We start from the raw sequence: 26,661 nt of genomic DNA on the forward strand, positions 1-26,661 counted from the left end.
GTGTGTTTTACAGAGGTGCGGTTTCTTCCCCAATTGCAGTGGAAAAAACCTGAGAGACACCACCTTAACAAAGTGATCCAAGTCATCAGCAAACGTATACACATCCAAACTTACCAAGTTATACACTGTAAGAATGTGTTGCTTGTATGTTAATTATACCCAAATAAAACTGAAGGGGGAAAGAAGCACCAGAAAAGAGAAAAACTGTGTGCCTCCTGAGGGCATGTATCACTTGGTATTTCTGCCCAAAAGGCTAACCCTGAATGTCATCATGAAGAAAAATCAGACAAACCCAACTGAGAGACATTCTACCAAAACACTGGCTGGTACTTTTCTAAAGTGTCAAGATCATGGAAGTCAAAGACAGACTAAGGAGCCATCTTTGATCAAAGGAGACACAACAAGTTGCGATGTGGGATCTGGATCAGAGATTGGAAGCTGGCTTAGGAAAGGGATATTAGTGGGGCAATTGGTAAAATTCAAATAAAGCCTGTAGATCAGTTAATAGTATTTAACAATGCTACTTTCCTGGTTGTAATCATTTTATTGTAGTTAGGCAAGGTGTTAACATTTGGGGGAAGTGGATGAATGATATTGGAATTCTTTGTTCTGTTAACATAAAAAAATAAATAAACCTGTAAAGAATTTTTGTGAGTTTATTTGAGCGAAACTGTTGACAATTGCCAGGAAGCAAAACCTCAATGTATTGGGATAATGCTCCGGAGAATGGCTGGTTTTTACCTTGTTTTTATAAACTACCATCAAAAGAGGAGCTGTAAGTGGGTTACTTGAAATCCACTGGTGCTAGATTAGGGAGGTGGGAGAAAGCAAAGTGGGGAAACCTCTGAGATTGGATAAAAAGTGAAAGGATGGACACATGCTTCTATTACATAGGTGAGTACAGAATACTTAACAGTCAACAATTCACATGATAACAATAACAATGAGGGGATTTGTGGTCTCCCTTGGTGCCATTTTTGGTTACCCAGACACTTCACAGGTATGTTTTCTTAGATGCAGAAAGACAATAGGCTCAGTAAAGATCAGAAGTTGATCTTTGTCACGGAAAATACTGGCCTAGGAAATGACTACCTCCTATCAACTGCTTTTAATTAAATTTTTAATTTCAGACCATCCCTTGTGGTTACTTTTGGTCTTGGAATTTGCAAAACCGCCATGCAGGCCTTCCCTGAACTAGTCAGGTTAGCATGTGGCCTTTTTTTCATACGTCCATAGTTCTATTTTTTTTGAAGTTTGTAGCAAATTGCAATTCCTTCAATGGAAAGGTTAATAAAAGTGGGGAGAGAGAATATTGCAGGTGAGGAAACTGGAAGCCTACACAGTCCCATTCTTCCCTTCCTGCCCCCTTCCATCCACCTAGCTGCCAGCACCAGGCACCTCACAGTGGGCATTGAGCCTCATGAGGTTCTGGTTCCTGGATTTGGCCAGCTGCTGACCTTGGCCCAGTGCCATCAGGGCCCATGGGACCCTTGCTACACCACCATTCAGCCTTAGCTATCTCTACCAACTGGATGATGGACAAGGACCCTCACCACCAGCCCTCCCCCATAATCCCCACCTGGCTCCAGCCTCAGAGTCACAAAGATTGAAGCCTGGAATCTGGAACTCCAGCCCAAGCTGCGATGGTCAACTTCCCTCTGGGCTTGTTTGCACTTTAGCCTAGCCACCCAGGAGCCAGGTTTCTGCTGAAGAGCCTGGATGATGCCATCTGCTGGCACCTTAGCCAAGTGATCATGGTCACCAGCAAATGTAAACACATCTAAATTGTGAACCCTGAGCAAAAAAAAAAAAAAAGGTAACTACTAAGAAGGGCTCCTGGTAGCTAACTGAGCTCAAATTTTAAAAAACAGTCTAGCAGCCATTTCTGCACATGAACCTGTCACACAATCTGCACTTCACAGAGAAGGGACCACTGAACTCCCTTCCTGCACCGTGTTTTTGCCATCTGAGCCAGGCTTTATGAAGGAATTCTGAGAATCCTATTTCAACCAATAGGGCTGAGGCTTTCCCTGTCCAATTGGAGCTGTGCAGTTCCAACCAATCAGAGTGACTCTATTCTAACCAATCAGGACCGCCTTTTGGACCAACCAAACTGCAAGGTTGAGTCCTTGCATGAGGACAGACCAATCAGGGACCAGGAGCAGGGACTTCTGTCCTTATAAGCCAACTCCCTTCTGGCTCAGAGAACACACTCTCCCTTTTCATCAAAGACTGAAGACTTCCCCTGGCTGAGCAGAAACACTGGAGATATCTTGCAGGCCACAGCAGAGCATCTTGCAGGACAGAGCAGAGCTGTCTAGTTGGAGAGGGGCCTGGCCTCAGAGCTGTTCTACAGCTGTGCTGTTTTCCCAGCCACACTGCTATCACAATTTACCTGTTTTGCACTGAATAAAGTTTCCTTGTCACCACACCCCAAATTGGGAATTCCTGTTGGCATTGAATTAGCACCAATGACCATCAGTTGACAAAAATTGTCAAAAGATGGGGTGTCATGGGCAGTCTCTGCAGACTGCCAGGACAAAACTTAAGGTCAGGCTGCATTCCTGAGCTGGTCATGCCTCCTCATAGACTTGCCTCTGCATCCGTCAGCTCCACACCTCTGGCCTCCGTGCCAGCACATCTCAACTTGGCTGTCGTGGAGCCAGAGAGTAAGAGAAGCTCATCTGGGAAAAAGGGCATCTGAGAAAGGGATGGATGAATTCCCCATTCACCCAGGAGAAGAAGACCCATGTTGGGGAACTCAGGGACCAAATGCATCCGGTGGCAAGCAGAGAAGACTGGCTAAGCCATGCCAACATCAGGCCCAGGACTTCCTGGATGGTATGCCAAAAGTGCTTCTAGAAGGCATCAGATTCCTATGGTCCTAGTACCCTTCTAACAGTATAGGGGCCTCACTAAAAGGCACTAAATAAATGGAGGCTTGAGCAACATCAGCACTATATCCTTGAGTCAAGGCATCAGGATATAGCGGTAGGCAAAAGAGGAAAGGTCCCACCTTCCTGGAGCTCTCCTGACAGGGAAACATACACAATCAAAATACATAGTATGTCAGACAGTGCTAACTGATATAGAGAAAGAGCAGGGAGTCAGGCAGAGAAAATGGCAATTTTAGATGGGATGCCCCTCCAAAAATCACTTTAGCAACAGTCTGCAGAATGTGATGGAGAGTGCAGTTGGGATATTTGGAAGAGGAGTTATTTAGGCAGAGGGGACAATGAGTGCAAAGGCCCTGGGGCAGGAGCTGTGCAGAAAATGTGGCCATAGCAGTGGCAGGGGCTTAAGTGAGGTGAAGGTGGGAGGGGTGCCAACAGCAGGATGAGGCCAGAGTGGGAGGACACTATGGGCCTACAGGGCCAGGCACACAGCTTGTCCTCTTCATGCTCTTTCCTAGCCTCATGGCTCTGACTCCCATGTGCTCTGGGGACTGAGGGACTGTTATGGTGCAAATCTAAGCCTTGGTTTTCTCACCTGTCAAGTGAAGGTCACAATTATATCGTTTTGCTAGGAATGCCATAACCAAGTACCACAAATGAGTGGCTTCGACAACAGTTCTGAAGGCCTGAAGTCTAAGATCAAGGTGACAGCAGGGCCACGCGCCTTCTAATAGTGCTGGGAAAGATCTGTTCCAGGCTTTTCTCCCAGCTTCTGGTAATTTCTTGGTGCGTGGCAGCATAGTCATCGTCTTCATAGGGCGTTCTCCTGTGTGCATGTCCAGATTTTCCCTTTTTTATAAGGACATCAGTCATATTTGCTTAGGGCCCACCTTAATGGCCTCACTTTACCTTGATTACTTCTAATATGGTCCCATTCTGAGGTCCTGGGGTTAGGATTACATATATCCTTTGGGGGCACAAAATTCAACCCCTAACAATCACAGAATTACACCTTGAGCTGCCTCTTCCTCGGGGGACCCAGGCTATTGGGGAGCCCTGGGCAGGCTAGACACAGAGGAGGCCATGACACAGGTGGGGAAGTTTCCCTTGTTGCCCACCCCTGGGGCAGAGGTGAATACCTTTGGAGGCTCTTCAGTGGCTCTGCACCCAGCCCAGTGGTGCCCTACGAGGGTGGACATGCCTGGCTAGGGTGGATGCTGGTGTGGGCACTGGCCCACGCTGTGGGGCAGCCCGCTGAGGCAGATAAAGGGTGTCGGCATAGAATGAGCAGCCAAGTCGGGCCTGATGCAGGTCCACATCCCATAAGCTCTCATTTCTCTGCGATGGCCAGAAGTGAGTGTGGGTGTGAGAGGCACACCTCTGCTTGTCTGGCACAAGCGCATGTGTGTGTATGCCTGGGAGCGTGTGTGTGTTCCAGCAAGTGTGCACACATCTATTGCCTGTGCCTGTGTGTGCCTGTGTGTGTGTGCCCCAAGTTGGGGGTTGGCTACAGAGGCACAGGGAAGCCTGGGTCCTGGCATTGGACGTGTGGGACCCCCTTATGCTTGGCCCCAAATGGGGATAGGAACTCCCAAGTGCTTGTCCCCAACCCTGGTCCTGGGGTTGAGACAGACTCCATCACCCTCTTACCTTGAAACCTACTCCACAGTCCACACCAAGTGCAGGTCTGACCACACTGCTCCGTCAGGGGGCTCTCGGGGGCTCCCCGCTGAACCTGGATACATCCCTGGCTCCTTGGCCTAGCTCAGGAGGCCCTGTCACTGGCACCTACTATATCCCATATACCCAGGCTCTCCCACACCCGGGCATCAGCCCAAGGACCAGCATGGTGCTCAGGAGACCATGCGCAAAGGAGAAAGTGGAAAGAGCCCTGTACTATCACCTGTGCCACAGGAGCTCCTGCAGGCCGGAGAGCAGCCACCAACCCCACACATACAACAGCTCCATTTGTCCCCGTCACACAAGTTAAGCACATGGAATGGATGGACTCACCATAGCCTCAGCGTTTTATTGTCAACGTCTCACATTCAAGTACAGATTCCTGTGAAGTGTGATTCGCCTAAAGAGGAGGGATGGGCAGGGGCTGGCTGTGTCCCCTCGCTGAGATGGGCCTGCCCAGAACCCACGACCAGTGGGCAGGGAGGGTCTGACAGGCTGCTGGGTGCCCAGCACATGCAGGACTCCAGTCATGGGACAGCCCCATGCACACGGGACCACTGGATCCACCAACCAGACTGTGCTTCTGTGATGAGAGAAGGTTTTCCTTGGTTCTTCCTCATTCCTCATTCAGAATGTGGCCAGTCTGTCCTCCAAGAGCCGGTCTGGTTGTCAGGATCTGGACCATGTCCAGGAGAGAAGGGGACACTTCTAGACAAAGGTCTACTCCTGTTGTTTTTGATCAAAGCCAAAGATCCACTGGCCAGAAGTGAGTGTGGGTGTGAGAGGCACACCTCTGCCTGTCTGGCACAAGCACATGTGTGTATGCCTGGGAGCATGTGTGTGTTCCAGCAACTGTGCACACATCTATTGCCTGTGCCTGTGCCTGTGTGTGTGTGCACCATGGGTGTACATGTGTGCCTATACACCTGTAGGCATGTATGTAAGCATGTGCCTTGCGTGGGTGTCTCTATGCATGGGGAGGGGGCAGGGCCAGGTGTGCTGTGCATGTGTGAATGCACCTGGCCCTGCCCCTGACCTGGCTGTGTGGGACTTGCCACTCCCACTGGCATAAGGATGGACTTCGAGCTGGATACTGGGACACAGACAGATCACACACAAATCAGAGGGCCCTGGTGCTGAGAGATGCTGGCCAAGTCACACACAGGCAGTGCCTGTGCTGTGGAAGGTTCCCATCCAGTGCTCAAGGCAGGGCCTTACAGGAGCCTGCTGGCTGCACTCAGGGGGAGGTCTTAGCTCTGCAGCGTAAACTCGTGGGTCCTGGTCTCCCAGCGGGAAGGGTCTTTGTCTAGCATGCTGCGCTCTGTGAAGGTCACATGCCCATCCACGTCCACGAGGATGACCGTGTTGGTTCTGAAAGAGAGCACAGGGCCCACATTCAGCCCGCTGCCCTCGACCCCGGCCCACCTGTCAGCGCCCCAACTGGGGTCAGATCTGAGGCAGAAGGGGCAAGTCCACCACACCTGGGGCCTGTGCTAGGCACTCAGCATGCCTAGAGGCAGGTCACAAATGAGCAGCAGCCTTTGGAAGTAGAGGGACCCTCTGGGGTAGCTGGGCACTGAGCCTGGTGGGGCCTGGAGCTCCCTGGCTGGCCCCCCAGGATGAAGCTTGATGACTCCTGTTGCCTCCACTCTGACACACCCCCAGCCTTCCCTGCCCACCCTCTGTGGTACAAGTTCCAACCACCCACCACTCTCACCAGGGTGAGCCCTGGGCTCTCCGGCAATGGCCCAGCACAACTACGGACATTCGGCCACACAGCTCTTCCAAGCGGTCAGCCTGTCAACTATTTGGGGCCCGGGCCTTCTTTCACCTAGAAAACTCCTCTGTGCCCTCCCTCGCCGCCCCCACTACCCTGTTCCAATGCTCAACACACCTGTCCTCCTGCCTGGCCCTCCCCACAGTCAAGGTGGGACCCAGCGGCCATGCAACCAGACAGGGAGTAGACCTGGCATTCTGCCTCACACACCAAGTTCACACGAGCACACGGTTTAGTCAAAAAATAAGCCTATGATGACGGAGGGCTTGAGGGAAATATGCCCCTGCCAAGGAAAAAGCCGCCCAGCCAGAAAGACTGCCATTCAGGCGTGCAACCCTCCCGGGGCCTGGGAGCATCAGTGCCGGCATTCACACCATCCGTTCCCCCAGCCAGAGGGCTTGAAACGGTCAGTTCCTGAAGGATAGAAGACTCAGAGGGGCCTGCTGGTCACCAGGACTTCACATGCCCATTCCCCTGCCTGATGCCCTCAGCATCAGCAGAGCCGTAGCAAGGTTGGCACACATCCTCCTGGGAGAACCACCTAAGGCAGCAATAACCCAACCTCTCCCACCTGCGGGGAAAGGAGGGGCTTGGCTCACTCAATCTCAAACGACCTGAATCCAAAAACCAGGTAAATGTGTGACATCACCCTGACGTTAGTCAGTACTGGTCACGGTCAGTACTCTTCCCTGAGTCCTTGGTAGCCATGGACCCCCAAGGGCATGGCTCATCCACCACAGTCACTGCAGGTCCCCAGCCTGACACAAGGCTGGTGCCCCTGGGGCCTGGTGCAAGCTGAGCCTAGGCAGATGTGGCTTGTACACGAGGCTGTGCTCCACCTCCAGGCCAGGTAGACCAGGCACGTGGCAGCAGCACTCCTAACGCATCTGGCTGGACCCCAACCTACCCTCCTCTGTGCCTCCCAGCCACCTCTAAGTACAGCATGTGGGCTGCCCTCTGATGGAGCCACATGGGCAGGCCAGGACTCCCAGCCGCACACCCAGGAGGGAGGAAGACAGGAAAGGAATTTGCCAGGACAGCTTCTTACTCCTGGACATTATCATCTCGCAGCTGAGACATTTTCGCCTTTCCTGGGATACGGCAACATCCCCGGCTGAGGTGACCTAATCCCGACCTTGGTCACACAAAGAACGTGACAGGCCCAGGGACACAGGCAAGTGAAGGGAGGAGCCAGACACTGGGACCTCCAGGCTGACAGGGATTTGCCCAATGCCATTTTGGCCCCCTTGTGGCTGTGTAAGAGGGTAGGGGGCAGCCTAGGACCCCCTCTTGGGAAGCAATGGAAGCCTCGGGGGCCTTGTGTCTGGTGTACAGCACCCCTGGAGCTGGCATCTGCTCACCCCACAGCCCCCTGAGCTGAAACGGCATCCACTTCTAGATAAGGCAGAGGCTCTGGGATCCACAGAGCTCGGGTAAGGCCAGGTTCCTGGTGAGACAGGACCAGATGCACCCAGCAGCCCGCCGTACCTGGTGCCGTAGCCTGGGCAGCGCACGCACACAGCCGCATACTTGCTCAGAATGGGCTGCACATACTCCCTGCCTTGGTCCTCAATGGCCGGGTCTGGCAACTGCCTGGAAGGACAAAGGAGGGGTCACCTCCCCACCTCCACACCTGCTGCCCGCCCGCAGCCTTGGAAGGTCTATTTTGCACTTTTCTGCTCAAAGGCTCAAATCTTGGTCAAGACTTTCACTTAGGACTCCGTGGCTGGGCCTAGGAGACCAGACAGCGGTTACTGGGACAGCACCCCCTGCCAGGGCCACCAGGAGCTTTCCCAGGACCCAGGACCCAGAACTCAAGACTCCGAGGACATGAGCACCTATGAGCTCAGTGCTAGGAAGGCTCTGCTGGACCTGAAAATGCCTGGCGTCTGTTTGGTCAGAGCTGTGCAGCGTCCCGTCCTCTGCAGGGGGACAGAAGCCACCCTGGGAGCAAGCTTGCCTCCTCCTCTCAGTGGGGCCTGCATCAGTGGGGGCGCTGCGGGCAGGGGCCAGGCTGCGAGATGCAGTCACCTGGCCACATATGCTCCTGCTTATGCCAAGAGGTGCCCTATGGGCATCTCTCCACGTGACAGGAGCCCACTCAAGCCCTGCAGCTTGCTGGCCACCACAGCTATCAATAAACGCAGCCAGGGCCTGTCATGGGCCAGCAGGGATGATGGACAGTGACCAGGCCGGCCCAGGCAGGGCTTCCCTAAGGGGTCAGCTGTGCTGAGGCAGTGCCCTGGTTCATGGTTCAAAGAGGAGAGGGAGGGTGAGCCAGGGCAGAAAGGGGCTGTAGGGGAGAGGAGTGAGGGGCAGGCTGTGGGCGGCTCTTCTAAGAGGCCATGGGCATCTGGGCAGGACACTGGCCTGGCCTGAGTGGGGAGGAGGAGGGATGTGTGGGCCGTGTTGCTGCGTGGGAGGAAGGTAGCTTGGCCAGCACCTTGACACACACCCCTACCCCCACTGGGATGGCTGAAATATGCCATTCCATGCAGAGACCTCTGAAGTGCCTCAGGGAAGATGGGCCGGAGACAGCTTTTCCCCAGGTAATATCTGGGTGGGCCTCTATGCCACAGCTCCCGTGTGCAAACAGAGGGGAGCCTCCAGCTCCTGTGAGCACCACCCAAGCCCACATCAAGCTCTGAGAGCACCGAGCTTCCCAGCACACTACTGGCCCACGACTGCCCCACCTCCCATCCTCAAAGGCCCCCATCGGAAACCTTACCTGTCCACAGGGACAGGTGGGAGGGGGCAGGGGACAGCGTGTCAGCATATCCGTCAGGTTCTCCTTCAGCTGAGGAGCTGGCCCCCGTCACCTCCACAGGCCTCACAGGGCAGCAGAGACTGCCTGCCTCTCTGCCCCAGGGCCAGAGTGATGGGGAGACACTCTGCTCACCCCAGCAGGACCCACCCACTCACGCCTCCTCGTTGTTGAGCACGTCCAGAAGCTGGGCCACGAGGACTTCCTTAGGGAGGGCCTGGCTCCGCTCCACAGCCTCCAGGAAGAGCCGCTTCCCAAAGCACAGCTTCCTCCAAGGCGTGTCCAGCAGCGCATTGCTCAGCCCATAGGTCCCTGCAGAGAGGGGTCAGTCCACCAGTGCAAAGGCCCCACTGCCTGAATTTAGGGTAAGCTCCCGCCCACCCACCCAGCACCAGGCAAGGTGCCAGGATACAGCTGGGGGCACGGAGGCCAGGCTGCCCCACACTCCAGCATCTTCTCTATGGGTACTCCCAACCATCGGCATGGCCAGAGGTGGAAAACTCAACATGGTAGGGCACCAATAGGAGACTGCAAGATACAGAGGCCAAATGGCCTTGACAATAAGGAATACACAACCTGAAATCCAACTGGGCAAAGGAAAGGGGGAACCACCTCCCCATCTCACTCTCATCCCTCCCTAAGCTAGGAAAAGGCTTCAATGTGTGGGCCCACCCGAGCAGGTCAAGGGTGGGAAAATCACAACCAGAGGCCAGGAGGGTGACTGCCCCAAATGGATCCTGGCTCACATCAGCAGGTAGAGAACCCACCACATCACGATAGCCCCACCTAGTGGGCATGGGCAGGGCCTCCCCTACATGCTGGCAGGGACCCTGGCTGGGGGAGCCTTAAGGTCTTGACACGAGTTTCTCAGAACAAGTTCTCGGTGGTTAATAGAAGGCATCACAAAAAAAGGGGTGGGGTGGTTCTCATGTCAAGAGGAAGAGAGAGAGAGAGAAAGAGAGAGAGAGAGAGAGAGAGAGAGAGAGAGAGTCATGGCCTTGAGGTGGAGAGGTTACAGCAGGTAGCAGGGGTAGGGGAGCTCAGAGTCATGCGTCCTGAAAGATACACTGAGGACAGGGAGCCACCACCCCCTCCAGCTACCAGACTTTCCAGGCAAGAACTTGACTAAGTATGGCATGACTTCAGCAACTTCCAAGGAAGACAGCTCTGGCTCTACCAGGCCCCCATAGCCACGCCACCAGCCCAGAGTATCACTGAGCTTTATCTATCAGGAGTGACGGGAAAGGCCACTCAGCAGTAGTGCTGGGCATCTGGGCAGCCACAGGCAGAGAATGGAGTGGAACCCCTACCTCACACCATATACAAAAATCAATTCAAAATGTCCCAAAGACCTAAATGTAAAAGCTAAAACTATAAAACTCTTAGAAGAAAGTATAGGGGAAAAGCTACACAACCTTAGATTAGTCAATGATTTCTTAGCTATGATACCAAAAGCACACAAAAAAAACAAAAGAAAAAATATAAAATGGACATCATCAATTTACAATGATGCACTTCAAAACTTTCTTGATCAACAAGAAAGTAAAAAGAAAACTCAAAGAAGGGTAGACAATTTTTGTAAATTATATATCTGATAAGGGCGAGAATATATGATGAACTTCAACATAAAAATAAAAATACAAACAATCCAATTCAAGATCTGAATAGACATTTCCTCAAAGAAGATACAAAAATGACTATTAAGTACACAAAAAGCTGCTCAATATCATTAGCCATCTGGAACATGCAAATCAAAACCACAATGAGATACCACTTCATACCCACTAGGATGGCTGTAATAGAACACACACACACACACACACACACACAAATAGACAATGACAACTTTTGGCGAGGATGTGAAGAACCTGGAACTTCCTATACTGGTGGGAATGTAAAATGGTGTAGCTGCTTTGGGAAACAGTTGGCAGTTTCTCAAAAGATTAAACAGTTACTTTATGATCCAACAATTCCACTCCTAAGTATATACCCAAGAGAAATGGAAACACGTGTCCACACAAAAATTTGTAACAAATGTTCATAGCTGCATTATCCGCAATAGCCAAAGGGTAGAAAAGAAAACCCAAATGTCCATCAAGGGATGAACAGAGAAACAAAATGTAGGATATACATGCAACAGAATATAATTCAGCCATAAAAAGGAATTAAACCTAATTCATGCTACAACACGGATCAACCTTGAAAACATGCCAAGGAGAATAGGAAAAACCACGGAGACAGAACGTAGATTGGTGGTTGCCAGGGGCTGGGGAAGAGGAGGAAAGGGTATGGTTTCTTTTTGAGGGGATGGAAACGTTAAATAGCAGTGATGCTGACAACTGCACAACTGTGTGAATATATGAAAATCCACTAAATGGTACACTTAAATGGGGGAACTATGGCATGTGAGTTATATGTGCTAATTAGCCATTACGCCCGGAGGTGTAACGACCAAGCGCATCACGACCAGATCACGAATCAGCAGGTGGGCCAGGAGGTACAAGTGGGCTGTGGAGAGCTACAGGAGGGGGCAGGGCAGCAAGCCATTAGGGGGGTAAGAGGGGAGAGGAGCTGGGGGTGGGGAACTACAGGAGGGTGGCAACGACCTACTGGCTACAAAGGCCACAGAGAGCTACAGGATGGAGCAGGGCAGCAAGCAAGCGGGAGGCAGGAGAGCTACAGGAAAGGGCAGGGCAACAAGCTAAGGGCGGGAGGGGGGGGGGCCCATGGAGGGAGCTACAGGAGGGCGATGGAGAGCTACAGCAGGGTGGCAGCGACCTACTGGCCCACAGATTCATGTACAGGCCTACTAGTATCTCAATAAAACTGTTATTAAAAAGACAGTGACATGGACCAGGCGAGGGCAGGCTCAGGGATGAAACAATAGGATGTTAGGTGAAAAGAATTTCTTCCAAGCAACAATCTAGCAAAAATCAAGCATCTCTAGTCACAGAGTCCCTAGCACTGAGAACTGAGGGCATCACGGAGACCGATTCCAGATGCTTCCACAAAGGCCTCGGGGCCGATGCATAGAATTTGGGGGTGGGAGGGGGTGGCACTCTCTGTCCTTTTGTGCCTTTTAGTTTCCCGTTTTCTCAGGGCGGTCCCAGGCTCAGTGCTGGGGGGAGGCGGCCTCAGCTGAGGGCAGCCTGTCATGTAGGCCTTAAGGTACACAAACAGCCAAAAAGCAGTCCCAGGAGAGAAATATGAGCGGGCCCCAGTCTCTGAAAAATACAGCGGTGTCCCCATAGGAGCAGCCCCCACCCTGTCGCCACCCACCAGAGCAGGCTCACCTGGCGCCAGGACAATGGGTTCGGGCTCCCCCTGGTTTCCATAGTAGCAGAAGACATCTCCCTTCTCTGTGCTGTGAACAGGAGGGCAGAGAGGGTCATACAGGGGCCACGGATCGTGCAGACCCGTCGCTGTCTGGCAATCGCCACAGCCCTATCCCCATGGGGTCCCAGAGCGCTCCAGGGCCACTGCCAGCTGTGCTTGCACCTTCCTTCTCCGGCCTGGGGCACCTCTGCCTCCCAGCGAGCAGTGCAAGTGAGGCATGGTCCCAAAGCAGGGGGCTCCTCAGCCATAGGCACGGACGGGAGAGGACCTGGGTCCGAGGGGCGGGTGTCGGCAGGGGGCATGCCCTGTACTAGGACAGCGCCCGGCAGTCATGCTCCAGTTCCCCGATGGCAGGAGCCAACAGCCCCCACACCGTCACAGGGAGCCCCACTGCAAAGCTCTACTTCCCAGGTCCCCACGGCAGTGGGTCTGGGAGGGGCTCAGCCCTCAGGACGTTCACCAAGCCGACTAAGAGAGGCTGCCCCAGATGCCACGGCACCCGAGCTGAGCAGCGGGGCAGGCACCCTACTCCCTGCTGAGTCCAGTCCCAGTCCTGTGGGGGCACTCGGTGGGCTGCCACCACCCCCCCCCTGGCCCCCGCCAGCAGACTCACCTCAGGTCGGCTGCTAAGAGGTTGAAGCCATTGTACAGGTGACCCTCTGTGGAGACCTTCTTCAAGTAGGAAAAACTGTCCATGTCTGCGGTCAGAAAGTGGGCCACCAGTTCACCTGTGAGCAGGGAACAGACATGGCTGAGGCAGCAGGCTTAGCCCCCTCCCTGGGGAGAAGGATGGCCCCGCGTGGGCTGGCTACACCTCACTGACCCCACAGCCAAGGAGGTCGGCATAGAGGATTCTGCTTTTATTGGTTAAAAAAAAGTTTTCCGCCGAAACCGGTTTGGCTCAGTGGATAGAGCGTCGGCCTGCGGACTGAAAGGTCCCAGGTTCGATTCCGGTCAAGGGCATGTACCTGGGTTGCGGGCACATCCCCAGTGGGAGATGTGCAGGAGGCAGCTGATCGATGTTTCTCTCTCATCGATGTTTCTAAGTCTCTATCCCTCTCCCTTCCTCTCTGTAAAAAAATCAATAAAATATATTTAAAAAAAAAAAAGTTTTCCTCCATTATGCCCCCATATGGAAGTCCAGCATGAGGGGGAACGTCTTTAGTAGGGACAACATGTGTCCCGGGAACTATCCTCCCACGGGCATCTGCTCTGCAAACATTGAACAGGGGGGACAATGACACATAGCCAGAGGGACACATTGCCTGGGGACAAGTCTGAAACATATTCCCTGAGAGGCGTGAAAGGTCAGTGTCATGTGGGCCAGACCAAGGGTGGTGCCCACAGTGACTGCCAGCCAGTGGATTACCGGACCCAGGAAACACGCCCTCTCCCCCATTCCAGCTCCTCCTCCTGCCTCTGCACATGCCCAAGGAAGCCCCCACCCCGAGGCCCACCCGAGGCCAGCCCCCGCTCCTCTAAGCTAGCCCCCAGCACCCCTCCCCCGCCCCATGGTACCTCGGCCCCTCGCATCTGGGTCCTGCCGCGGCTGCAGGTAGTTGGTGAGCGCTGCCAGCTTCCCCCGAGTGCTGATGCCCAGCCATGTGCCTCCTTCCTTGCCTTCCTCCATGTCGAGCCCTGGACAGACGCCAACATCACCACTAGCAGTACCCACCCTCTCCCTGTGTCCTGGGCAGTCGAACCTCAGTCCCACAGCCCTGGCTGTGGAACGGGGGATCTGAGTCCACAGGGCGGGGCAAGACACTGGAAAGATGCCCTCCCCATGCTCCACCCCTCAGGCCAACTGATGCCAACAGCATCCTGGAGCTTGGGTTGGCACTGGGCTGGGAGCAGAGCACCAGCTCCATCGCGGGAACCTCATCCCGCATCTGGTGCAAGGGTGGCTGGCTGTCCTCCTCCGGCAGAAAGCACAGGACCCTCACAGCGAGAGCTTCATTGGGAGCCCGGTGCACATCCAGGCCTGCAGCGCACCCACCCACTACCTGTTCCATTGACTTTGGTGTGTTTGCCCCTAAGCTGCGTGCAGCACCCACTGGGCTCACCCAGCCTGTGCTGCAGCTGGGCCTCCCTTCCACCAGGCAGGTGCTCCTTCTCAGCATGCCAGGGGCCTCCTCCAAATCACTACAAAGGATGAACAATTCGGAGTGGCTGGAGCTTCCCAGCCAGGACTGGCACTGATTCAGGGGCAGGGTGCTGGCCCAGGTGCCAGGGTAGGGTGGAGCCCAGGTGGCCAGGATGGCCCAGGTAGCCTAACCTTTCATCCAATCCTCATCTACAGGAATCCTGGAGAGGTGCCTCCTGCCCCGCTACCCCAAGGCAACAGCCCCTCACCCCACTCATCCCGAAAAGCCCCCCTCAACACACACACACACACACACACACACACACACACACACACTTCAGCCTCCTTGTGTGCAGCAGCGACACATACAGCCTGCCCTATCTCCCTTCTGTTCTATCCTAGCCCAAGAGGGCTGGGACCCAGCCTCTCCTCCCTCTTGCACTCAGTCATCTTGAGTCCCCACTCCCAGCCTCTCGGCAGCTTTGCCCACCACCTCCGAGACCTCCTGCCCAGGACAGCGCCCTGCCCTGGTCCCCCCACTCCTGTCCTCCTGTCACCCAGCACCAGGATGGTCTAGCAGTGCTTCCCTCGCACCATTGCCCAACCATCGTCTACACAGGAAGCTCCATAGCTGAGCCTTTAGACACTGCAGGCGGAGCAGAGCACACGCTGCCTCCCTGGGCCCACGAGGGCACCCTGCCCAGCACACTGGGCACCGTGTCAACTCTGCCAGGCTCCCTTGTGCTTGCCTGGCACCTGGCTCCCAGGCAATGGGACTCCTGGCCTAGCCAACACCTGTCTGCATGCCCTCCAAGTCAACCCCTGCCCACCCCATGAGCAGGAACTTCTCCCTGTCCAAGTGGCTCAGGGAGGCTGTGGGCTGGGTGGGCAGGGGACCTGGCTGTCACCTTCACTTCTCCTCCACAGGAACCCCTCGTGAGGCTCCCACCCAAAGGTGCCCCAACCAAACCTCTGCTCCCCAAATTCAGACCAGCTCTCACTGGACCAAGGGTGCTTGTATGTAAACAGAAACGTGTGCAGAGATAAGCACGTGTGTGTGCATACATATGTGCGTGCGCGCACACACACACACACACAACAGTGATGCTGCAGAGTGACAGAGGGTGGACTTGCACCCACACACCAATACAACTGCATGTCCACAGGGAACATGTGGATCCAAATAAAACCAACGGATCCTTCCAGCTACCTCTTCTGGGGACCCACGACACATGAAGCCACAGGGACAGTGCTGGGTGGACAATTCTGGGGCTGGCCAGCCCAACACTGTCCCGGGACCGAGACTTTGGAGCCGACCCCATTAGACCCATCAGTGTCCACTTATTCATTCCGAACGTACACGGGGAAGCAGCACCGTAACTGCTAGAACCGTCTGGGGCTGGCGCTTCCTGCCACGCTGTGGCCACCCACCACGAGGAAAGACTCACCACTGAGGATCTCATTGTTGTTGCCCCAGAATTCTGCCACCTTGGATGGCCTGTGGTAGAATTCATCCCTGTTGGATGCCAGGATGAGCCTGAAGAAGAAAGCACGACTGAGACTCTCGGGTCAAAACAGAGAAGCCACGGTCTTCTCTCTCTAGTTAACAAGGAAAACTGGCCTCAGTAACAACATGGGCAAGTCCCAAAGACAACAGGAACCCGCACCCTGACCGCATTACCCAGACCTCTCCCGGCAACACAGACCAGCCAGTGCAAGTGGGGCTCCCACACCCCAATTCCGCTGCCCCCTGGTCCTCTGTCAGCCCACAGGGATGTGCCGCTGCCGGGGCCCACTTCACTCCTCCGTCCCGCCCACGCAGGCATCTTTAGAGGCCGAGTCTTAGTGTATTTGTACAATCTGTACATCGGCTCAGGGTCTTTACCGCATTCCCTCCAGCATTCCCTCCAGGGGCATTCCCTCCAGCGCCCATGCTGAGTGACCACGGTCCGAGAGGCACTGCCAGGCCTGAGCAGCTCGTCCCAGGGCTGCCCTCCTCCCGCCGGGGCAGCAGCAGCATGCCTCTCCTGCCTGGGCCACCTACATGGCTACTGTGGCCTGTGGGGCACCCGAGGCTGAGCAGATGGCGGCAGACTCAGAGTGAGGGGTTACCTGTACGCATTTTTGGAAACAGGGCGAGGATCGAACTTAAAGAAGATGATGCACATCGGTCCCTGAGGGTGGCTTTGCTCACACAGGGTTACACAGTCTGTGGGAAAAGGAAAAAAGAAAATGATTTGAATAACCAGCAGACAACAGATCCACCGTCCCAAACCTGCAATGTTCTTTGAACAGAACCAGCTCTGTAACGCCCCTGGCCTTCCCTAGACATGCCAGAGTCATGTGCCCAACACCATGACGCTCACCAGCGCTGCACAGCCATCTCCCTGCCAGCACCCCACGGGCAGGTGGGCGGGCAGCAGGGGCTACAGCCATAGAGTATAAAACAGCCATGGAGGGGCGAAGGCCCAAGGCTGTCAGCTGAGAGCCACTCTGAGGCTGCCTAGCTCCTGGGGCCTTCTTGTGGACAATGCCAGGGTGCTCCCACCACTCCACTCCCTTCTGCTTACTGGTCTGACTGGGGTGAGAGGTGGGGGGAAGGACTGACTCCACCACTATCTCCACTGGTTCCCACAAGCCCTGGAGGGACCCCCAGGACTTGGCCCCCTGGCCCCTTCAGGCATGGGCAAAGGTAAGGGCCACAGGGGAGCTACCTTTGCCCTCAGTAAAGCCTGTAGCTATGTGAGGTGTCGCCATGGTGACTAGCAGAAGTGCAAGGTGCTAGGGGGTGTACAGCCATAGGCGATGGGCTGCTGGCCACCAGCCCGAGCTGACAGGAGCGGGCTGGGTTCCCATCTGTGGGCACCCTGACCATCCCAATATTTGTGGGCAGCCTGATGGAACCAACATTCTTGGTAAAAACTCAAAATGCTTGAGAGAATGTGAAAACATCTTAAAAGCAGCCAAGAGCTAACTGGTCATGCAGACTTTAGGCAACATCTTGGAGAATGTAGGAATTCAGAGATGGGAAAAACAGAGATTGGAGCATTCCTGCCCTGGGGCACTGACTCATCCAGGCAAACCTGGCTCTGGTGACCCTGGGAGAGAGGGACAGAAGACAAAACCCAGGACTGCCTCAAGACAGGACCTCGTAGGAAACCCCTTTGGAACCCCGAGGAGCAACATTCAGAGGGCGAGGGTGGGCTATAGCCACAGCCACCGGGGGCGGCAGGGACAGCCTACAAGGGAGGGAGTCCTTGAGGGGCTCCGAGAATGGAGCCAGGGCCACCGCAGGGGTCCAGGAACCCTCACGCCAAGACGTGGTTTGAGGAGTCCCACACTGGCAGTGCCCCCGGGCACCTAGCAAACCAAAATTCTCATCTTCACCCCCAGACCTCCAAGAAGTCTCACAAATAATTTCTAGGACAAAGCAGTACACAGTCAGAAAGAACCGCCTAACAGAGCAAAGCACCAAGTACAAGAACCAGCAGAAAGAGATCCCCGCACGTCTCGTAAACTCACCACACTCTCATCGCAGAAAACAGGGAGCTTGGGAATATCCACAGAGAAAAAGGGGTTCACGAAGCACCAGAAAGAACTTTCCCAAGTGGGAGGTATAGATAACCACGAACTACAACTCAGCAGTGGATTTAACTGCAGGTTAGACACAGCTTATGATGAGTCAGCAGAATCATCCAGGACATGGTGCAGAGATAGGAAGCATGCTGGGCCTCCCAGGACCCCACGTGCCCCACCCACCAGGCACAGCTGACAGGGTTCCCAGCATTGCCACCTGATCCTAGTCTGACACAGAAGACACAAGTCTCCTCACCCCAGAGGAGCTGGTCTCTCTCAGGCATAAGCATGCTCCAAGCAAGGCCGGCTGGCGGTGTCTGTGGCACCCAGGCTGCCTCGGTCAGTGTGGTAGGAACCCTGCCAATCCATCCCTGCCGGAATCCCACTGGTCCAGAGCCCCCCGGGACGAAGGGCTATTCTGAAGGCTGTTCCACTAAGGATGTGCCACTCTGGACTGTCAGAGGAGGAGGCCATCATGTCTCCCTGGACCTACTGTGTCCCTCCCTGAGCTGCGTGCCTGGCCACTAGGTGAGGCCACTGGCAAAGGGCAGGTCTGGCCACTGATGCTCACAGGCCATATAGAGACTCGGCTGCAGGACCCCGCTGTCCTAGCTGGTTCAAGGGAGTGGCAGATCAGCCTCCAGGTGTAGCAGGGAGGGTTCTGTGGTCTAAGGAAAGGCCGCCAATGGATCTCCAGGCAGCCTTCTGCCAGAGGTGTGGGCACAGAGAGCCCAGGGCTGCAGCCTCGATGAAAACGCAGTCATTGGGAGGGAAGGACCAGAGGAAAGCCAGCCCCTGGGGAGGGGACCATCAGGAACTGCCTTTCTCTCCAATCCCTCACCCCCCCACTCAGCCAGGCCCGCTGCCCACAGGCCCCTCCCCTTCTTCGCTTCACTGCCCACCTGCAGCTGGCGGGGATCCACATGTGTAGAGCAGGGCTAGCGCTTCCCACATGCACCGGAAGTCCCTGCGTGCACCCTGAAGTGTGAAGCGAAAGGAAAACGCCCTCTTCAAACCGAAGCCAAGAGCTTCCCATCCTATCTAAGAAAGCCAGTGGAAGTCTTCCCAGCTCACAGCGCGGCGAATCTGGCTTTGCCCCGGTCTCACCACCTGGTGATTCTGACGCACAGGAAGAATGGGTCTCGGGTTTGGCGCGGGTGCTGGCTACAGAGCACAGAAGCTTTCTAGGCACTCACAGCCCATCTGCTGACAGCGCTTTTGAGAGTTCTGGCCAGCTTCGTCCTGCTGCTCACTCCCTGCCTCTGAATCACCCACTCCAGCTGGCGCTTCCTTCCTCCTCTCCTGCCTCAAGGAGGACCAACAGGGCTGTTTCCAACAGCCAAGTGGAGCCAGGTAAACTGCCTCTGTCAGAAGGCTCAGGCTCTTCAGCGAGTCAAGCTTCAAGCCTGACTCCGTGTGGCATCTCACAAGAGCACAATGAGAAAATGACAGGCAGGCAGGCCTGGCCAAATCAGGTCAGAGTAACATGCCAAGAGATGCAGCGATGACTGCAGTGGCTCAGGCAAGGGCCACAGGGAACATAACCTGGCACCGTGATGGACTGGTCCACAGCTTGCTGACCAACAGTGAGGATCTGCTTCCCTGCTCCCCCCGTACTCTCCACCCCCCCGCCCCAGCACATACAGGTGGGTGAAAGGCAAAGTGAGCCATTGACCTCATGGAGGCCACTGGGAGAGGAGGCAAGAGGGGCCGGAGGGCCATCGAGAAGGCCTCATTGTCACTGCCAGCCCGGATGGAAAAGGACCCAGCAGGGGGACTGGCAGGCCTCAGCACTGCTGGGGGTGGTCCAGTCCCTACCTGGCTGCCCGCCTCATCTTGCGGGGCGGCTAACAGCATAATGCACTGACTGCTGCCACCCACCCAGTGCCCACCAGCACCACCTCCTGCAGCGTTTGCACCAAGGGTGTCTCCCTTCCCCTTCCTTCCAGCACACCTGTCCTCTCACACCCGAGGCAGGCTCATTGGCCCAGCCTCTCTGTACCCAAGCCCAAGGCTCCACACCTCCTGCTGGCACAACCAGCAGCTCCTGGGGGCCAGCGGGGTCTGTGGTTGTGGTTCCCACTCCCAGGTCGCTCAGAAACACACTCTCGTGTGGAAAATTTCCCAACTCTGCACAGCCAGCAAAAGCCCCATCTCCAGTCAGCTGTGTGCTTTCACATCTTTCTCAGCAAAGTATGAGGCACAGGGCTATCTGACAGGTGGAATGTCATTGCCCATCTTCCTTCCCCATGACTGGCTATGCAGGAAACTGGACAAGAACAGACCTAGCCCTGGCTCAAAATGCCTCAAAATAGGGACCAAGCACTGCTGGGCTGCTGCGACTTCTGCACAATAACGAGCTGACACCAAAGTCACACCAGGTGTGGACGGGGGTTGGGGGTGGGGGTAGGGCCAGAGGGGAGAAGGGGACTTGCTCCCTGATTGGGATCACTTCCCTTTATCAACTAAAAAGGCAAGCAGGGCATCTGGTCGGTGGGGAGATACTAGGTCAGAATGGAGCAATGCATGGCAGAGACGCACGCCAGTGAATGACGAGGTATTTTTGCCACAACACAGAGCCAACGGGGCAAGACACTCAGGAAAGTGAATCTCCCAGTTCACATCAAATCAGCATAAAAAAAACAATCAGGCCCTAGCCAGTTTGGCTCAGTGGACAGAGCACTGGCCTGTGGACTGAAGGGTCCCGGGTTTGATTCCGGTCAAGGGCACATGCCCAGGTTGTGGGCTCCGTCCCCAGTGTGGGGCGTGCAGGGAGCAGTCCATCGGTGATTCTCTCTCATCATTGATGTTTCTATCTCTCTTTCCCTCTCCCTTCCTCTCTGAAGTCAATAAAAATAAATATTTTTTTAAAAAAACAGTGTTCTATCCAGCTGCACATGCTAAGGCTCTAGACAGAGGTTAACTGGTCCCTAGAGTCAGGTCCAATTTCATTACGCCGAGCACGTTACACATTTGGGAATACACTTTTAAGTCTAGCCAGCCTGTCTATCTAGTCTTGAGGAGCCGTGCAGAGGATGCGATTGCTCAGGCTTCACACATGATGGCTGCAGAGCCGGGCACCTCCTCCCGACCCAGTAACGGTTCCCAGGGGCAGAGCTGGAAAGCATAGGCTCGCTGCTCTTTTCACTTGCCGCCTGAAGTCCTCCTAGCAGTTGCCAGCAGAAGAGGTAAACACACATGGGTACACAGTGTCGCTGTTCCCAGGCCTTGGCTGAGAAAGCCCTGACGTCTGTAAATATTCTCAGCAGCCGGCCTGCTGCAGTGCTCCACCCTCCTCACCACTCGGGGACTGAGGACTCCTCGATCTACACTTTGTCGTTTCGACTGTTAAGTGGCATTTCACCATGACAAATGTCCTACAGTGATACGCTCTCCTAAGATCTTTGAGATGTTTTGGGAGCACTGATTCAGCCTCACACCACGTGTCATTGTCCCTTCACAGTTCAAAGGAGCAGCACAAAGGAGGGACAAAGGTGAGCACTGAGGAATGCTCCAGTCATGAGGTGGCCCCTGCACCTTGGCCTCTCCTGCAGGAACCCTCGCTTCCCCGCGAGCCAGCCAGGCCTCACAGTGGCCCCTGTGGCCTGCCTACATGGTTAACACAGGAGGAAGGGGCCACCTTTCCCCCAACCCTTCAAAAGAGGATGAAAGCAAGCACTAAAGTTGGCATGGTCCTGAAGACCTCAATAGATGAACCCAAGGAGAAACAGCCACCAGGAGATGGGGGTCGGTTTTTTACTTTTAAGTGCGCATATATTTTGCAATCTAAAAAGAAAGCTGCGCCGAAACCGGTTTGGCGCAGTGGATAGAGCGTCGGCCTGCAGACTGAAAGGTCCCAGGTTCGATTCCGGCATGTACCTTGGTTGCGGGCACATTCCCAGTGGGAGATGTGCAGGAGGCAGCTGATCGATGTTTCTCTCTCATCGATGTTTCTAACTCTCTCTCTCTCTCCCTTCCTCTCTGTAAAAAATCAATAAAATATATTTAAAAAAGAAAGAAAGAAAGAAAGCTGAGCCCGGCTCAATGGTTGAGTATCAGCCTACGAACCAGGAGGTCTCGGTTTGATTCCTGGTCAGGGCACATGCCCGGGGTTGGGGGCTCGATCCCCAGTGTGGGGCATGCAGGAGGCAGCTGATCAATGATTCTCTCTCATCATTGATGTTTCTATCTCTCCCTCTCCCTTCCTCTCTGAAACCAATAAAAATATATTTAAGTAAATAAATAAATAGAAAGTTGACAGAGAAAGGAAAAAGCTGCATTGATAATATGAAAGGGCAGCTCAGTAGTTCTGGGGTGGCCTATTTTCATAGAACCCATCATTGAACCGCACGGTCCAGACCAACGGATGCCAGGCTCTGCAGTGCTGTCCTCACGTGCCGACGGAAATGTTCGCGAAGGATGGACTCTGCTCTCGAACTGGAGCATCAGTGTCAACATAGCCCCGCTTCTAGAAGCCTCCCAGTTTCCCTGCCCCCGGGGCCTGTTTCTCTCCAGACAGGCTCTGGGGTCCCCTCATCCCCTCAGAGAGCCTGCCCTTTCTTACGGAGGCCTGGTCAGAGAACACAGCACACGGCTGCACCCATGGGGAAACGGCCAAAATGGGAGTCATCAAATGAAAACACGAAGGAAGCATGGGGCAGTAATAGCAGCTCAGGGGCTGGGCCGCCGAACAGAGGGGCTGGCCTATTGCCTGCGTTCAGGAAAGGACTATCATCACCACACGCTGGAGCAGGCAGTGGCCTGGTCTGAAGATCCTGCCAGTCTGTGGGCACATCAGAACAAGAAGCTGCAGGACTGGGGTATTAAATAGTCAGGGGCCTGAGGGTAGAAGCCCCAGAGCCAACCACCCTGTCCCATGGGAACACTGGGACCCTGGAGAACAGGGTTGGAGGCAGACAGAGGTTCTGCTGTGTCCACCTGCCTACACAACACAGCCATCCTCTCCAGTTGCCACCTGACAGGTCACGTGATGCAGGAAGGCTCCTGGGAGAGAGACCCAGAAGGAGCAGCGGCACCAGGAGCCAGCCCCGACTCTATGTGACCTTGGGAACGCCATCTGCCTCTCAGCCTGAGTTTTCTTCATTGTGAACAGTGTTTGGTCAATGAACACTTGCCCCAAAAGGTTGCCCAGAGGACCATCAAACAAGTGTGAGAAAGCACTTCCAAGGCACTGCCAGCTGGAGACACCTCTGACAGCTGCCACCACATCACGTCTGCCTCACCGAAGAGGGTGCTGAGCCCAAACAGCAGCAGCAAAACAGCGGTCAGCAGGTCTGGAGCAGGACAAGCCAGGCCTGTACCCCGCATGTGATATATCCGCTGGAGGATGAGGGCCTGAGGCTCAGGGACCCGCGCCCCCACCCCTGATGACCTGGGGGGAGGGTCTGACCCCCCAAAGCCACCCCAGGAAGGCCTTGTCCAGGCGAAAGGATAACCCAGCATTTGCTGCCTACTCAGACATGCATCAGCTGTCACCCCGCTGGCCCCGCGGCAGGACGCAAGGAGGCAGCAGCGTGACTCAGGGCTCCGTAGCTGACCGACACCGGGACCACGCAACTCCCAGCACCGACAGTCTCTGCTTCCCTGCAGCGAGACCAGCCCTGCCTGCCAGTAGCCCCCGCATCCCATCCTGGCGGGGATCCCTAGAAACGACTTTCAGTAACGGCGCGGGGCCGTTCGTCAGCCGGGGTTGGTTTGGTCTCCCCGGATCTGGCCGCTCGATTTCTACTCCACGCCTCAGGAAGGGGAAACTCAAGCAGGGCAGGGAGGTACCACCCCGCCCCTCCGCACCCGCGCCTCCAGAGCCCAGCGCCCCGAGCCCAGGCCCGCCCCGCAGGGAACTGAGCCCGCCAGCCCAGGCAGCCAGCCGCACACTCACCGCCTCCGCCGCTGCCGACTTCCGGGTGCCGCGTCCGCGCGCCGCCGCCACCGCCCAGGTCCCGCCTCTGACACCATTCGCGCGCTCGCCATTGGGTTGCCTGGAGAGGGGCGGGGCAGTGCACTACACCCTGGGGTACGGTTGGCTACCTGCGCTGTCGCTCGGGGACTGCAGCCTCCCGGCGCCCCGCCCCCAGAGCTGCGCCAAGACTCAGGTCTGCGCGTTGTCTGGGGACTTGTGATCCCCACGGCTTCCCAGCCTTCTACGCATCCCGGTCCTGGGGACGCCCGCGGGAGTTCACAGCTGCTTGCAGCCGCCCCCGAGCTCATGCCGGCGAGGACCCGTGGGGCCGCGGCCTGAGCTCCAGAAGCTTATGGGCCACCTATCCACCCGAAGGCTCGCTGGAAGCACTACAGGGATGCTCACTTCCGGACCCGCCTCTCAGGCTGGGTCCTTGTCGTCCTCTTCCCCACCCCCACCCCTAGGTCCATCCATTGTGGGCCTCTGGACCTGGCCATCCTCTCCCCTGTAATCCTGATACCCTGACATCCCTGCCATGTTCAGGACAGACCCTGGACTAGGCATCCCAGCCCCATCCCGCCACCATAGCCTATGGAGGCTGTTCTGCAGGCCCAGGCCCCAAGGATGAAGGGCTAGCCCCGCCTGATCTGTACTAGGTGAGCCAGTGAGCAAGAGGCCGGGAAAGGGCACTGAATGGGGCCTTCCCAACTGGACAAAAGCAATCACTGGGCTCCCTAGCCCCACTGCCTGGGGCACCTGAGTGTAAGGAAAGTGGAGAATCAGAGGCCTAGGGCAGCTTGCTCCAAAGTGGGCACTCAGCAAACTATGACAAGAATGACACTTATATTAAGGATAACAACAATGTGCTAACACTCTAAACCTAGTGTTTCAGTACACAGCTCTCATTCATCCCCTTTTACAGATGCAGACACCAAGACTCAGAGCAGTTAGTCACTGGCTTGAAGTTTAAAAACGGTGGTAAGTGGCAGTGGCTAGATCAGCTCCACAGCCCCGCATTGAAGACCTAGGTGCCTTGATCCTGACTCAGAGCACTGATGCCCTGTGGGAAACTGGAGCTCAGAAAGGGCAAGGGTAATCAGCAAAGGCAAGAGACAAACCCAAACCTGCATGGCATCCCCTAAGATCCATTGCACCCCACTCTTTTGCCATCTCATCTGTGTTCCCCCTGGAACCCTGCAAAAGCCCTTTGCAGACATGGGAACTGGGGACTTCAGGTGCCCACGGACATAGTCTTCCTTCCTGTTCTGTCACCACTGACTCCAGTCTGGATGACATGTGATGTTAGGGAGCAGGCAAGACCAATGAGATGGGTCACAGTGGACATCTGAGCCCTGAAGTCTCAGGGCTGCAAAGGGGCTCACTACCATCCCACTTGTAATTACACACATCCTGAGACAGGGAGCTCACTACCTGATGTGGCCATGGTTTTGGTGTCTGAACATCTGCAACTGCTGGAAAGCTCTTCCTGACATCTATCTAAACCTCTTCCTCCCTGTAGTTTTCCTCATGTGCCCCAGGGATGTCATTCAGAGATGGCCATTGGCTGAGAAGCGAGAGTGGGAGATAGAGAGGAGACTTGGTACTCAGTGAACGAGTGGTGGTGTCCATCTCTCCTGCTCTCTGACTTTCTGACCCTCACCTGCAGCTTGGGTCATGGTGGGCCCACTACTGGATAGTGGCCAAGTCCTCTTGGAACTGTGGTTGCCCACCCTGATCCTCTGTATGTGCTGGTGATCTAGTTCAGGAGCAGATGGGTCTTTGCAACCCTGTCAAGAATTAAGGGGGACAGAGGTGACTGCTTGGGCTGATTTAGGTGAATAATCTCAGCAGAAGTCTGTCCAGCCTCTTTTGCCACCATGAGCAAGTATATAGGGAAGAGGTGATGCTGGACCACAAGGTCACTGTAAAAAGAGGGGAAGGACCAGGGCCCAAGGCCCTTGGTGAGATCTATAGTGAATGTTGGACTAATTAAATCCACTCCTAAATGCCCCAGCCCATGTGGCAACTAGGCCAGAATGTCACTGATTATGTGGCTCCATGGGAAAAGAGCTATCTTGCTAAACAAGGCCTTTGTGTTCCAGAGAGGGACACTTCATTCTGCCTGCCCAGAGCTTTGAGCAACATCCTTGAGCCAGGATGCCAAATGGCTGTCCCCTTGATAAGGGTTAGCTAGCTAGCTTAATTAGGCAGACAGGAAGGGGGGCTGTCCAGGGAGGGTGCAGGCACTTCTGGCCTGAGCAATGAAAAGAGCCATAAGGTAGATTAAAAGCAACTCCAACCTGAACAGATAAGACGAGTATGTGAAGGGCACCACGTAGGCTTTGAGCTTTGAAACTAATACTATATAGCAGAATGACCAATGAGGAAAGTATGGGGTTCGAAAGGTCCAATTAGAAAGGGTCAGGTTCAGACAACTACAGCCTTTATAAACCCGGAGACAAAGAGACTCAGTAGATACAGATTCTAGATGTTTGGATTTATATTTTTCCCATTAGAGAGAGAGAGAGAGAGAGAGAGAGAGAGCAAGCTTTTCCCATTTGGGGGCCCCTCCCCAGGGGGACCCCTTTGGGGACACTCATGCCCAGATGGAGTTTGTATATACTTCCAATA

General features: G+C 55.1%; 1 protein-coding gene across 3 annotated transcripts; it reads right to left on the reverse strand.

Moving 5' to 3' along the window:
* Positions 1 to 4,898: 4,898 nt before the first annotated feature.
* TANGO2 (transport and golgi organization 2 homolog) lies at positions 4,899 to 24,042 on the reverse strand. 3 transcript variants are annotated; one of them, XM_036354078.1, is made up of 9 exons: positions 24,010 to 24,042; positions 16,647 to 16,743; positions 15,983 to 16,071; positions 13,970 to 14,089; positions 13,065 to 13,179; positions 12,409 to 12,479; positions 9,274 to 9,427; positions 7,713 to 7,944; positions 4,899 to 5,945 (listed from the first exon to the last, which is right to left on the reverse strand). In XM_036354078.1, the coding sequence occupies exons 2-9, from the start codon at positions 16,700 to 16,702 to the stop codon at positions 5,730 to 5,732; spliced, it is 1,053 nt and encodes a 350-aa protein (XP_036209971.1). In that variant the 5' UTR covers positions 16,703 to 16,743; positions 24,010 to 24,042; the 3' UTR covers positions 4,899 to 5,729. The 3 variants fall into 3 exon arrangements, with proteins under 3 accessions (XP_036209971.1, XP_036209972.1, XP_036209973.1); XM_036354079.1 differs by lacking the exon at positions 24,010 to 24,042 and adding an exon at positions 18,057 to 18,180 and having other exon boundaries at positions 7,840 to 7,944; XM_036354080.1 differs by lacking the exons at positions 7,713 to 7,944; positions 24,010 to 24,042 and adding an exon at positions 18,057 to 18,180.
* Positions 24,043 to 26,661: the final 2,619 nt, after the last annotated feature.

The sequence above is a fragment of the Myotis myotis genome, unplaced genomic scaffold (assembly GCF_014108235.1).
Source record: "Myotis myotis isolate mMyoMyo1 unplaced genomic scaffold, mMyoMyo1.p scaffold_m19_p_20, whole genome shotgun sequence".
Classification (NCBI taxonomy): domain Eukaryota; kingdom Metazoa; phylum Chordata; class Mammalia; order Chiroptera; family Vespertilionidae; genus Myotis; species Myotis myotis.